This window comes from Hydra vulgaris, chromosome 06 (assembly GCF_038396675.1).
Source record: "Hydra vulgaris chromosome 06, alternate assembly HydraT2T_AEP".
Taxonomy (NCBI): domain Eukaryota; kingdom Metazoa; phylum Cnidaria; class Hydrozoa; order Anthoathecata; family Hydridae; genus Hydra; species Hydra vulgaris.
The window spans coordinates 52,132,399-52,147,756 of record NC_088925.1 but is presented as its reverse complement, the minus strand read 5'-3'; the positions used below and the strand labels follow the sequence as shown (position 1 = coordinate 52,147,756).

General features: G+C 26.7%; 1 protein-coding gene across 1 annotated transcript; it reads right to left on the bottom strand.

Annotated features, from left to right (window-relative positions):
- Positions 1-316: 316 nt before the first annotated feature.
- ctnnb1 (beta-catenin) lies at positions 317-13,835 on the bottom strand. The gene is given in 14 exon segments (NM_001280851.1): positions 317-948; positions 1,020-1,286; positions 1,577-1,734; positions 2,645-2,975; positions 3,175-3,402; positions 3,591-3,772; positions 4,235-4,455; positions 4,567-4,968; positions 5,115-5,316; positions 5,388-5,497; positions 5,572-5,639; positions 10,990-11,039; positions 13,222-13,261; positions 13,689-13,835. Coding segments are annotated over 13 exon segments (2,421 nt in total). The 5' UTR covers positions 13,241-13,261; positions 13,689-13,835; the 3' UTR covers positions 317-765.
- Between the last annotated feature and the right edge of the window lie 1,523 nt (positions 13,836-15,358).

Here is a 15,358-nt window from a genome sequence, read left to right as displayed (position 1 = left end):
GATCTCCCATTATGTTTACGTACTAAGCAAACGTACAAAGTATTAAGCGAATAAGAGAAATTTCTCTAAAAGCCATCTTTTCTCATCATCTACCATCGTATTTTGGTGTGAAAAGAATTCACCAGCCTTTGATCCAAATAATTGAGATATTTAGTTTGTTAATACCCGGAGCCTTAGTGGTTATTGGAAACTGAGAATTAGACTAATTAATTGTAAACAAATGTAAATTGATCCAATTATGCATTAGCTAGTAATATATATAATGCAGTGAACAAATTTTTAAAAAATTGGTTACAAAAGAAGATGAACTGTTATTTGTAAAAACAAATTTATTTTAAAAAATTTGACATTATTGTGCAGGTAAATCAATAAAAACATGTTTAAAAAGTTTTCCGTAAACACGAAATATAATTATCTCCATAACCGAAGTAGTTTTCCACAATATTTCATTTTACACATAGTTTCGCAACTTAAATAAAATAGTACGCTAGTGATAAAATTAGGTTAAAAACGAATATTTTTTAATTTAGTGGCTTAACTTCTTCAAAGCTTGTATAGAGCAATATTAATCAAGCAATAGCAAGCTATTGAAAAAAGTTGGAGAAAAAGGCTATATTATAAGCATTATATAGGGTTGATTTAAGCTAAAATATATACATACACTACTAAAGAAATATGATGAAAAAGTAGAGAGAGACTTTCCAAATGTAATCGCGTGGTAAAAACACAACAAAAACATCAACGCATAGTCGTAGAGTTAGTTTTCTACAAGTCAGGATCAAACCAACCCTGCGTCACATTATTTTGCATTTGCGGAAACATCCCACTTTGCTGATGTTGATAGCTATTAGGATTATACGATAAGTTGTTTTGTGACACGTGAGGTGAATATATTTCATCAGCATAAGACTGTGAAGTAAGAATATCAGCCATTTCCGTATTACCAGGCTAAACAAAAAGATTACAAGTAAAAAAATTAATTTGAAATGGTAGACGATTCAGAAAAAAATATTATATACCTCCCAAGGAACGTCATCACGAAACAGTGAACTAGTTAATTCAACAGAAAGTCGTTTTTTGTAATCTTGGCTTTTGTCTTCTGACATTCGGAAAAGCACAGCAGCAGCATATGCTGCAATGCCATCATTTCGAGAATGTAAAAGTTCAGTTAAAATAGTTGTTGCACCTTCACGCTCAATAGCGTCAGCCCCTTCTTTATCTTGAGCTAACTCACATAATACACCGGCAGCCACACGAACAATATTTTCAACTTCAGAATACAAAAGCTTAAATATTAAATTAAATATATATATATATACATACATACATACATACATACATACATACATACATATATATATATATATATATATATATATATATATATATATACATATATATATATATACATATATATATATATATATATACATATATATATATATATACATATATATATATATATATATATATATATATATATATATATATTATATATATATATATATATATATATATATATATATATATATATATAAGTTACTATATTATATATATATATTATTTATATACTTACTTGAACAAATGTAGGAATGCAATTTAAGTCACGAATAATTGAACGATTTAGAGCTTCTCGCGCTAAAATGTGAAGAGCGCCAACAGTCCCCTCAACAATTTCCTCCATTCTAACACCATCTTGCATATTCTGGGCTCCTGGACCACGCCTCTGAATATCTAGTAAGAAATTAGTGTTGGCTTAGAATCTATTGTTGAAAATCAAATTCAGTGAAGCGGCAAAACTATAGTTGCAACTTTTTTATTTCTAAAAAAATAGATTTTTTAGCTCAGCCTTTTAAATCTTATAATTCCAAAATACAAACCACGGCAAACTAAACTTCCGCAATAAAACAGAGTGTGATACTATCAAAAATATGATGGGGACCAATATGGATGGTGAGGATCAAAGACTTCAATAAGTAAATCAATTTTACTGTTAGATGTAAACTACATAGGTGAAATAATTTGACTGGTTAATTGCTAAATTAATTTTGTGGTGAGGATATTTATAAAAAATAAATCATTGTTATATTCGATACATTCAGCTACCATATATAGCTATTATATAATAATAACGTTAAGCAATATATAATAATGCTATACGATTGTATTACAAATATTTATTATATTACAAATTTTTATTTTAAACTTCAAAATTGTTTAGCAAACTTATTAGGGTTTTAAAACATTTAACTTAACAACATTGACGCAGAGTACACTACAATTAGTATAAAGTACTTTGCAGACCATTTGACCAAGGTTTACTTTCCCAAGCAAACCTACCTACAAATCTAAGTCTAACAAGCAAATAAAATTACAATATAAACCACATTACATTTAAACTGTACTTTAAAAAAGTGAAAATCTATTTTACTTAAGGTTCTCACCTCTAAATATTACCATTATCTATGCAATTCAACTAGTTTATATTCCTTTATTATTAGGCTGCTGCATTCCTTAGTTTAGATTAAACTTTCTCAATGTTTCCATAAAAAAAATGCCTTGAATTTTCTAAACCTAAATATTTACTCCTAACTTAAAACTTTTTGTTTTTGATTAAGTAATTTCAAAACAAAACAATAAATACCTTGATATGATTTCATTAACAACTGCACAAGCTTAGGAAGACCACCTTGATCACGAATAGGAGTATGGTTGCTAGGACACAAACCAAGGTTCCTAATTAAGCCAACAACAGCTTTAATCAAAGGCCAGCGAGAAGGAGGATTTAACAATTTTACAAGAATTGGTATTCCATAGTGTAATCTTACACCATTTTCTGCATGCTCTGCATCTGGATGTCTACTTGTAAGATGGCGCAACGCACATACAGCTGGTTCAGTTATTTCCTCACGGTCACCAGCATTTATGATTGTTCGAACTAATGCTTCAATTCCACCCACTTGAAATACAACTTGCTAAACATTGAAATTACGTTTATTAAACAAAAACCTTAGGAAGAATAATAAAAGATAGGACTCAATAAAATGTATCTTTAAAAAAACTATGACCAGGATTACAAGAGTGATATCTATTAGGCTTTTTATGCCTATGTATGGTAAGGCTTTTTGCCTCTTATGGCTAAGGTATGCCTCTTTATGACTACTAGAATTGTACCTTATTCCGAGGATTGTTGCAAGTTAAATTTGATATAATGCCAGAAACACATGTAACAACATTGATATCATTTGAAGATAAAAGTTGTACAAGCATCTGCAAGAGTCCTTCTAAACCATCTTGTTTTGTAGCTACATCAGAAAGATTTCTCAAAGTCCATAAACAATTTTGTACAAGACGTGCACTCTGATGAGATAAATAATGTGCCAATGCCTGCATACCTCCGGCCTTAATAATAAAAATTAAATAAGTTTTTTATTATTTCTTTTACATAATTAATAGATTATTGTATAAAACATAAAAAAATTAATATAGAAAAATCCCATCATATTTGTATAAATTATTTTATCATTATATTTCTAAAAACTCAATAGTAAAAACACAAAAACACACACAAAAAAAAGAAAGAATAAAACCTCAACAATGGCAGGTTTATTGCTGGAACATACAGAAAGTACTTTTAAAACTCGACAAGTTGTGTATAACAATTTTTCATAAGTATAGCTCCTCATTATGCGAACGAGTTCAGCAGGTCCACCAGAAGATAAAATAATCAGCTTAGATTCTTGATTACCATATGCCAAAATTTGTAAACAATCTTTTGAAACAAAAATAACTTATTTACTCAACACAAATAAAATGTTTCTTTGACTAAACTTTATTATAGTATGTATGTAAATATACAAATATTTAATATATATTCCCCTCTGAATTAAGGTTGGCATTTGGCAATGCCAACCTTAAAGTGTTTGAGGTCGGCAAAAAATCATCTACCTTGTTTCTATGTTTTATGTTAACCCCTTTGTGTCAGGTTTTTTTTGCCAACCTCATTTTTCCTAATTTCGAGGGTTGTGTTCTGAGTGGTGTGTGTGTGTGTGTGTGTGTGTGTGTGTGTGTGTGTGTGTGTGTGTGTGTGTGTGTGTGTGTGTGTATATATAATAACATAAAATTATAATAATATATAATATTATTTATTCATTTTATTATCATATTTGTAACCCTATTACGATTTGTGCATAACTCATTTTAGAGTGTAAAGTAGGAAAAAGTATAAAATAACCTGTTACAATTGCAAGAAACTTTACATTTGGCCTCTGCAAAAGAGAGACCATCTTCTGCAAACCTAAAGCTAAACGGACAGCCATTTTTGCACCTTCTTGATGGAGGAGAAGATTGTGCAAAGTTGTAATTGCATAAAAAACAACAGCTTCAATTCGATGGCCTAACAACTTTACTAAAGCTGGGATTCCACTACATTTAAATATAGCCATTAAACCTTGTCTAAACAAAATAAAATTGTATGATACTTAAATAGATTTAAAAAAGGATATAAAATTAAAAAATTATTACAAACAAAGAATGATTAAAAAATTCACTATAAACTATAATTACCTGTGATGGCTCATATTATGTAAAGCACCAACAACATTGCGTATAGTTTCTCCATCATTTGAAGTTGCAGTCACACCAACCAATGCAGCAACAATGTTTGTATTATTCATAACTGCATAACAACTAGCTTCCTTCTTCGTTAGCTGGTTGACCATAATAGAAGCCTGATGAATAGTTTGAGCATCACTGTTACATAATAAACGAGCAAGCTCTGGTACAGCTCTAAGTGCTACATCTGTCTCATCTTGATAATTGATAAGGTCAATTACATTGTTCTTAAGCATTTGAGTTGGTTCAGCAAGACGTTGAGGTACAGCAGAGTTGTTAGTGTGAATTTGTGCATGAGAGAGTTCCATATTTTCATGCATAGCCTCAGGAAACATTCCTGTTCTAGCACGCTGACTGTAAATATAAAACATAAGTGCTTATGAATAAAGATATTAATAACCAATAAATTTTAAATTTTAATTAAGCTATGTATAATAAACATTATTTATTTACATTTAAAATAATAATAATATGCAGTATAGTTATGCAAGTAAGCAAACCTTCGATTGTTATTAAACTGGTCATTTATTGCAGTATCCATTGGTTCACCAGAGAATTGGTCCCATTCAAGCTGCTGATAAGAATGATGGGATGCAACTTCATCATCATCATAACCTTTGACAGAAGGAGCAGCTGTTTGAATACCTGAATCTATGTTGTAACCTTGATTCCAGACTGCAGTTTGGTTCATTTTGTTCATTGCTAAGAAATAATTTAGCATTAGTATAGGTTTAAAAATAATCATATGCTTTGATTTTGTTTTTGATGCGTACCTGGATGCATTTGCTGATGATGCATATTAAAATCAACCATTCCTTGTTTTTGCATTCGCATTTGCTGTAGTTGTGTTTCAACAGAACGAACTTCCATCTGAATTTGTTGTCTATAATAAAACATAACATCTTAAAAACAATTGAATAAAATGAAAGATCCATATTAAGAGATTTAAAAAAAAACCTGTTAGGTTGATTGCTCTCGAGCATCATCATTAATTTATTTCGACGATCTTCAAGCATTCTTACATCCTGAAAATTATTTCAAATTAAAGAAAACATATTTATACTACTTGAACATTTTATTAGTGTTTTATTAAAGCTATAAATGCGTGAAGTTTTTGCATTTTACATTCGTGCATTGTCATTTTTGTTATGCCAAAACTATTATCTCTCAGAATATTTAAATTATCTTTAGAATTACTTATAACACATTTAGTTGTAAAAAACATTTTAAATGCAACTGAAATTAAAACAGTATTTAAGTATTAAAAAGCTATTTTAGTATTAAAAAACAGTATTTTAGTATTAAAAAGCTATTTAAGTATTTTCTCACTTGAAAATTTTCCAAATTTTTAGAGAGATAAGAAAAAAAACAACTGCTTTTAGCTTAGTATTTTTATGAAATTTAATCTTATTTAAAGTAATTTCATTAAGATAGTGACTTAGCCAATGCTCAAGAAACAATAGCAGCCGCTTTATGCTATATGACAGAAACAAATTATATTAAAAAGATGGCATTTTGCAACATTTACTAAGTACAACTTAAATAATGTGCTCAAAAAACTAGGGTTAAAGTTTTTACTGTAAACTATTTACAAATTTGTTAAAAACTGGAAATGGAGTATTTTCATATTCAATAGGATAACTACTTATTACAGAAAAAAAACGTAACATACAGTTTAATTTCAATTTACTTCATTTATTGCATATATTTTAAAAAAGCAATTTTTGTGTTTTTGAAAATACCTAAAGTTTTTATTAAAACCAAAGAAATTATAAGTTTACTTATAATAACAAATATTGTTTTATATATAAAATAAAGTTTTTATTAAAATGAATCATTAAAATAAAAATCAAATTCTATAATAAAAAACTGATTTTAAAATGTTCATTTTTGCACTTCAAAAATTAGTTTGAATAATTTTTATAGTTTTTAAAGTTTGAATAATTTTTTATAGTTTTTAAAGTTTGAATAATTTTTATAGTTTTTAAAGTTTGAATAATTTTTAAACAACAGCATGCACAATTGAGCAAGTTTCTATTTTTTATTAAGAATAAAAAATTAGTAGATAACAAACTTTGTACAGTTAGTAGATAACAAAATTTGTACTTTTTAAAATTCTTTAATTGAATGAAAATTGCAACATACAAAAATAATTTTACAATATACTAATTGATACCCTGTAGCTTTTTAAAGAGCCACAATGCAATTGTTAATTGCTTAGTAATTCTTCAAAACAAAGTTCTCAGATCAAAAAAAGAATTAATGGAATATTATTGAGCAGGCTTTTTAAAATAGATTTAAAAAAAGTAGAAACTCGTATGCAATTGATGCTGACAAAATATAAATATTAAAAATAAAGAGTAATATAAACATGTAGCAATACCAAGAACCTTGACAAAAATATGATGTGCTTACAGCATTCTTTGCGAATTAAATGTTTAATACAATTCTTTTTAATTGTTGTCGTATTGTCAATTTTTATTATAATTATATTATTTCTATGCATTACCTCGGCTTTGAAAAATAGTTTAAGTAAAATGTGGTACTTAAAATATAAATATATACACACACAAATAACTTTCATAATTAGCTCAGCATAAAAAGTCACTGATGACATCATACTGAAATAATGAGCTGCAGGGGTTTCAGTGCATACATCAAGTAGGGATTTAGGTTCAGGCAGGTATCATCCAGAGACTTTTACTTAAGCAAAAAAAAAAAAAAAAAAAAAAGAAATTTTTTTTTTTCCTGAAAAATTATTTGGATTTAAGTTAGCATTTTTAACCTTTAGGTGTGCAAACCAGGCTTGTGGAGATGAAAGTTTTATTACGCCTCAGCTCCAGCTCCTAACTAATGTCCAGTTCTGGCTCAGCTCCAGACTTTATGCACAAAAATCACAAAATTTGAAATATTTTTTTTGATTACATTTGCCAACTCAAATCCAAACTAATTATAGTAATTATTTTTAACTAACTTTCATGATTACTAGTTTAATGTATTACTATCACTATTCTTACATTTGAAAGAAAAAATGTATTGAGTTAATATACAATTTTTTCCTATATTATTTATGCAAAACTAGAGTTTTTAGTTCTAGCTTTAGTTCTAATTCTACCCGGTGGAGACAATACCTAAAAAAAGATGTCTTTTGAACATTCAAAAGACGTCCAAAACATTCAAAAGACGTCCCAAAACATTCAAAAAATGTTTAAAAGACATCTTTCTTATGTCCCGTACCCACTAGGTAGTATAATTTTTAAGATATGAATAACCTTTGATTATTAAATTGCGCATCAAATATTTAACAGCATAATATCAATATAAAAATGTAATATATAAGGTAATATATGTAATACTGTAAGAATGTTTCCATCAATAATTTCTTTTTTTTTTCTTTTTTTAATAAAGCATATTAAGAAGTGCAATTAAAGAATAGTATTTTATTGAATACAAAATTGTTAAAATATTTGTTTTTATTACGTTTTGGCGTAATAAAAACAAATATTTTAACTGTTAAAAAAATATTTTCAAAAAATAGAAATTCAATAAATAATTTATTCGATAAATAGTTAGAAAATGAATGAATAGAATTTGTCTACAATAAAAAAAACACACATATTCAATTCCTTTAAAAAACACTTTAAATTAAAAAAATAAGACAAAATCATAAAAAAAAAACATGTTTTCACTGATTTCTTAAGGAATCTTTTGTTATATTTTTATAGATTCTGTGGATTTGTTCATAAAAATAATAAACCTTGGGGAAGTGGAGAGCCGCTCCAGCTCTGGCTCCAACAAAAAAATAGCAACTTTCCGGCTCCAGCTTGGCTTTACAAGCCTGGTGCAAACTATATTACAACAGTACCAATCTATACACGCAAGGATAAAAAAAATAATAATTTATATATATCAGGCCTTGTTACGAGTTTTCGCTGCGTAACGAAAACGCTAAACGCATTTTATAGTAACTCAACTTAGCTTACATATTTGTATCGTTAAAAGTTAAATTGCGCCACTAGAGTAATTTTAAGTACCGCATTGTTGTTTTAAACCGCGTTAAAAATTATTAAAACAATTTTTTCTTTCAATTATTTAACTTTTACAGTCTAACTAAAACAAATGTTACAAATAAAATCTAAACTCATATTTGAAATAGATTATTACTTTTTCTTAAAACGTTTTAAAAATCTATTATTTGCTTTATTACAGTTTAGTTTAGGTTATTTTATGCTGACTATTAACCTGTTGATCTTTGTTGTTTACTTTTGCTCCTTTATTTTTCTTTAGGTCATTTGAAAATCGGATCGCATTTCTGTGGACAATATTTTGTAAATGCCAAGAAGCACCATCTTTATTAATGTAACGTGTCCCATTTATATTATGTAATGCGGATGTTATTATTGCTCCTTTGGTGTTGACCAAGATATTATCTTGATAAAGTGCAGATACATTACAGAAGATTTTTACAACATACATAATTCCATTCTCTTCAGCAGTTTCTGTACAAAAAACTTCTTAAAGATTCCATTTTTTAAAAGTTTTCAAAATGACTCTGTTTTTATTCAAAATGTTATCCATTTGATAAATATTGATAATTTGATAAATTTAAAAAAAGTATAGAAAGATTGAATATTTTATTTCTTGAAAGCCATAGCAAACACAAAACCCCTTATAAAAGAAATATCATTAGGAAATAACAAATAACTATCATAAGGTAGAAGTTTATTCCCCTTTATTAAAAACATGTTGCCGTTTTCTTTTTTAAAAAGCAACTCTTGTCTAGAAACAAATTTAAGGCGCATTAAAAGATAGCCAACCTCACTAAGTGTAATAATTATTTTACTTTAAATTATAATTATTGTAGCCACATGTGTCTTTCAATTTTTTTCCAAATGAGGCCCGTATAAAATTGCATCATCCAATAGTTATTAACTAAGTAACATTTTAGTTGTGAGCAATCTAACAGTTCCCATTACCAAAGAAAGATCCATAAAATCATCGTGATTACAGGGAAAACATTATTAGAAACAAGTATCGTTTTTTTCTTAAGTATTTGTTATAAATATTATATTTTTAAATAAATTTTTATAAATATCATTGAGGCGGTAATTTGAGTTTAAATATTCGAGTAACCAAATCTGATCAATCATTTGCAATCTGACCCCAATATAAATTTTCAGTTATATCACGCCATTTTGGGTTGAACTTAAAAGTATTAAAAAGATCTGTTTTTATTATATTTCTTTCTAATAGTTGTTACAAGTTTCATTTATTTATAACTACAATTTCATACTACTTTACAGTTTTAAACAGTGCTTAACCAAAGCAAAAAAACTATCAACAATTTTTTTTAAAGAACTTGACTTTGGTAAAATACTCGCCTACTACTCATAAACTTGTTCATCATTTCTAATTGATGTTCTTTCTATGATCAATCTAAACTTTAATAATTGATCATGGAAAAACTTCGAAAAAGCAACTTTGACACTAAAAAATCATTTATTTCATAATTTGTAAAGCATATTTGACTTTTCCCTCTTCTTAAGGAGGATAGGGGGTTGGGGGAAGAGCAACAACCCCCTTCTCACACTAACCGTAAATTCAGCCATGGGTCTTGATAATCGATGATAGCAAAACTTTAATCAAAAAAGTACTTTAACTTAAATAATATAAGTTAATCATAAGTACTTTTTTATGTATTTTTTAAATTAAATATGATAAAAAGTTTAAACTTAAAACACTTCATTTTCTTGAATTCATTTTTAATTTAAAAAAAAATTATTAAACAACTTTTTTTTCTAACTAAAAATCAACTAGTTCACAATTGCCGTTAAATGCTTTTATTTACAACCAAATATCTTGTGAATAAACATCACATAAACAACATCAAAAGATAATTTAAATATTGCAAAAGATATAAGTTTTTGCGTAACGTAAAACTGCTGAACGCGCAGACAAACTGCTTTTTCACACTTAAAATGCAAGTTTTTTAACTATGCCAGATATATATATATATATATATATATATATATATATATACACGCACAGTGCTGTGGCTAGTGGGTCTAATGCCCCTCCTCCCCCCCCCCCCACAAAAAAAAAAACTCTCATTTGTTGTCCAATTTCTTTGAAATATATATATACATATATATATATATATATATATATATATATATATATATATATATATATATATATATATATATATATATATATATATATATATATATATATTATATATATATATATAAGAAATTTTATTTTATATATATATATTTATATATATATATAAAATTAAATTTCTTTTCCTTAAACTGAAATTAATCATTATACTTATAAGTATAATTAACTTTTTAAATAATGTAAAAAACTTACTCTTCCCTGATCATAAGATTGCTGATGTTGGTATTGATACCTCATTTGAGCTGACAAATAAAAAGAATTCAACATAATAATCAACATTTTTCTAATAACCATTTAAATAATTATTTATCATAAACTTTTACTAAATAATGTTTATTCTTATAATTTCAGAGTTATTCATATAGCAAATTTATTATTTCAAGGTTTTTCTTTTAACAAATTTATAGTTTCAGGGTTGTTCTAATAACAAATTTATAAATTCAGGTTTTCTCATATAGCAAATTTATAATTTCAGGGTTGTTCATATAGCACATAGTGAGAAGAGGTATTAACTAAAAGAGTACTAAAATCTTTTTTATTATTAAAAAAGAACACTTTGAAGTATCAAAATTTAAACATTAATGTATGAAATAAATTCAATAAATGAAATGTGAAAACTCTGTAACATTTATTTTTTAAATAAGTCCTTCAAAAAAAAATGTTAAAATGAAAATTATCATAAAACTAAATAAAAATCTGAAATTAATGTTAGCTCACCGGTAACCAAAGAGTATTTGTTCTATAGAAATAGAAAACAGCATTTATAAAATCAAAAAAAAGGGGGTCCAGTTTACTGAACAGTGTTAAGGTTTTATTTTAAACTTAAACCTAATTGAGATAGATCACATATTAGAGTATAATCAACATTGAGGGCAACTTTGAAGCCACTTTTAATGGAAGAAAAGTTTTATTTAGCATTAACTTTAATATGCTGCTCTAGAGCAGGATAAAAAATTATTCGATTTTTGTTAGATTTTGTACCATATATGCATTATTATTGTAAATATTTTTGAATGTTTTTGTTGTTTTAAATTTTGTTTAAACTATTTTTTAAAACTTAATTTATCTATTTTTTCTTTTCTTTTAATGGACATCTAAAATACTTAAATTGGTTAAGAACCCTCCTTAATTTTACCCTTTTTCACCATTTATGGCTTTTAACACTTTGCTCAGATTTCAAAAAAGAACTTTTTTCTATTGTTACAAAACAAATACTCTTGAATCAAAAAGGTTTCAATTGAGTGACACAAGATAAAACCAGTCTCTTTGATCTTGAATATACAAAATACTATTTTTATTATTATAAATTTAAAAGAACTTAATATCACAATATTTTTTGTTGTTGTTGAGAATTAATTTTTTCAAAATAAATAATCATCGTAATGACCATTATGAACATCATCACCACAATGATCATAATGATGATCTTCATCGAATCATCACCATCATCATCATCATCATCATCATCATCATCATCATCATCATCATCATCATTATCATCATAATTGTAATAATAATGATCATGATATTTAATTCTAATATAAAGCATAAATGAATAAAAAAAACTAAATTTTGTAAAAAATAATAGGTTCATGCTAACAGGGTTCAGACACAAGATGATATAAATTGATTTTAACAGCATTTCAGCTTTTTAAGTGTAAAAGTTTACAATTACATTTAGAAAGAGACATATTTCTTTTTTCCTGGTGGCATCACTCACTGTCCATCCTCTCTGCTCTTCTGAGAAGCTAAATATTTTATCTTGCTTACAATATATATTCAATTTGTTTGAATAAAAAAAACTAGTGACAGCAAAAAAGTTCTTTATTGCAGTTACTAGTGTTTTTATTGAGTTGATATAAAAACTTTGTTGATTAATCTTACACCAAATTGATACTTAATGCATCTTTTTTTTACTGCTTAAATATTTTCCTTTCATTTTAGCATATTTTCTTATTATTTGCCAAATTTCATTGAAATATTTTGATTAACAACTAAATATTATTTTGATAAAAAGGAATATAAATCTATTTAGTTATTTAAATAAAACTTAAGTAAAAATTATCAGATAAATCTATTTTAGAGCCAAAAATTTAAATTACACAAAAGTTTAGTTCCAGCTTATATATCCTAGTTACAGATTTTACAAAAGTTATAGAAATATCTACAAAAAAAACTCATATACTTTCAGATTGTTTTAAAATGTAGTTAAATTTAATAACTCTTAGTTACATTTCTTTTTAGTAATATCAAATTAACCAATAAATAAAATCAACTTTTAACACCTAGGACAATTTAATATAAATAATAACAAATCATAAACAATAGTTCATAAATAAAATCTAAATAATTATAAAATAGTATTTTAATTACTTTATTAATAACAATTATATAATTTTAACAGTCAGAAACTAAAATACATACCAGTTGAATCCTCCATCATTTTTTTTTTTTTTTATAAAATCTAAATAAAAAAGAATATAATTAAAGACTAGAAATGAAAAAACACTTCGCATCAAAAAAGCGCGCATATAAAATTAACTGCACTGAACAGGGTATCAATTAACGTATTGTTAAATTATTTCGCTTGTATTAAATATTTAAATTTATTAAAGAATTTTCAAAATTGCATTCATCTATGTTATATAAAAAATGGTATTCATATTCAGACAAAATTGTCATAAAAAGGAAATAAATCAGGCGCCAATCAAATCCTTGTTAAGGAAACAAGATAGTTGTTTCAACATCGAAAAACTAGCTATACCATGATTTATTTATTTTATTTAGTATATAACCACCTTATAATTTTATTTTCCTAAATTTAAAATAACATTACATGATTGACAAGTAGAATCATACATCAAACTTGTTATCCGTAAACTTTTACTTACATTGACTATGGAATTTCTTTGAGTTTGATGGAAAGTAGGAAAAATAAGGTTGTACACCTCAATATAAAAATTATTTAATTACTTCATTCAAAGCTATTCGTAACTATTTTTGTAAATACACAGATATAAAATTTTCTTCTTTAACTGGCGTCTTAATGACAAAAATATATAAAAACAACACGCCATTCATGAATTACGAATGTATTGTTTTTAACTTTATACCCCCAGCAATGGTTTCGCAGTTTTGTTGGGAGGTTTAAAAAATCTATAAACTATTTTATCTAAAGTAATTATTTTAAATAAACATAATTTGTTGGAGAAACTCCTTAAATACTGTAGTACACCTTTATTTTTTAAGTAAAATTTTTTGCCTTATTGTTTGAAACGATTCTTAGATAAAATAACTATATTCTACACTACCTAAACGTTAACTTATTTTTGTAAAGTTACGTCAAGAATTCACTTCTAAATTTGCCGACACAATAAAGGAGCATGGTCTGTTTAAACAAACTTTTTTGACGTAAACACTAAAGTGCGCAATAAAAAAATTTTTAAATTTAATTTTGCTCTATAAAAGAAATTTCTTATAGATTTTTAAAAACGTTTTTTAAAAAGACAAATAAGCTTTTTCCAGTTACTGTATACGGATAACTAAGAAAAAAATTTTTTTCTTGATTTACTACACGTTTTGCAATATTATTTTTGAAAAAAGCAATCTGTTTTCTTTTTAGAAAATTTATAATCTTATATATTGCTTCTTAAGCCTAAAAAAGAGAATGCAAAAAGGGGGTATTTAAAATAAATAATTGCGGTTTCCGCAGATTTTGCGTAAACTATTTTAACAATTGAATCGATGTATACAAAAACGTTTTAAGTCATAAAAACTATTTTTTCGGGGAAAGAGAAAAAACTTATTAAACCCAAAATTATTACTTTCATAAATTCAAAAAAAATTCTGGGTGCTTTTTGACATCTTTAAATATTAGATTTGTTAAAATATATATCAAAATTTGTGATATATATATGTGTTATACATAGTTAAAGTTGTCTGACTTAGAACCTTTTTGTTTACATTTGTTAAGGATAATAACAAATAGCTTGTCTTTTATATATTTATTCATTTTTTGTACCAAGAACTATTAAAAATCAAAGTTCAAACTATTACACATGTTAAATCACACAATGTATAAAAGGACCGATTACAAAGCCTTTGTAGACACCTCACTGGATATCGTGTTCCTCTTCCCCGCCATTCGCTTCGTCGGTTGTTGGCCAGCTCATGAGTTCATCATAAAAACCATTGAACTCATCCGGAACATATTGCATTTGTTTCCTGATATCCTGCAGTTTCACTCTTTTTATCGGAACATTACCCAATGGGTAGCACACATTTTGCGGAAACTCGACGATGCGATCGGCGACTTGAGACATCTTGTAAGTTTGGACCATCAGCCCATCAATGAGTGGCCTACAGACAAATACACCTGGAAAAGTCCCGTAAGTGAAGTGCATTAGAAAACTTATCTTATCCTTAGCAGGAACTTTCTTTCCCCGTGTATCTTCCGAAATGCAAGATTTTTTGTAGAATGTTGGCCACCACTTTTGAAAATCTATAATATCTTCTGTTGCAACTTCTTTAACAGTAAACTTACCAGTAGTACTAGAAGTAA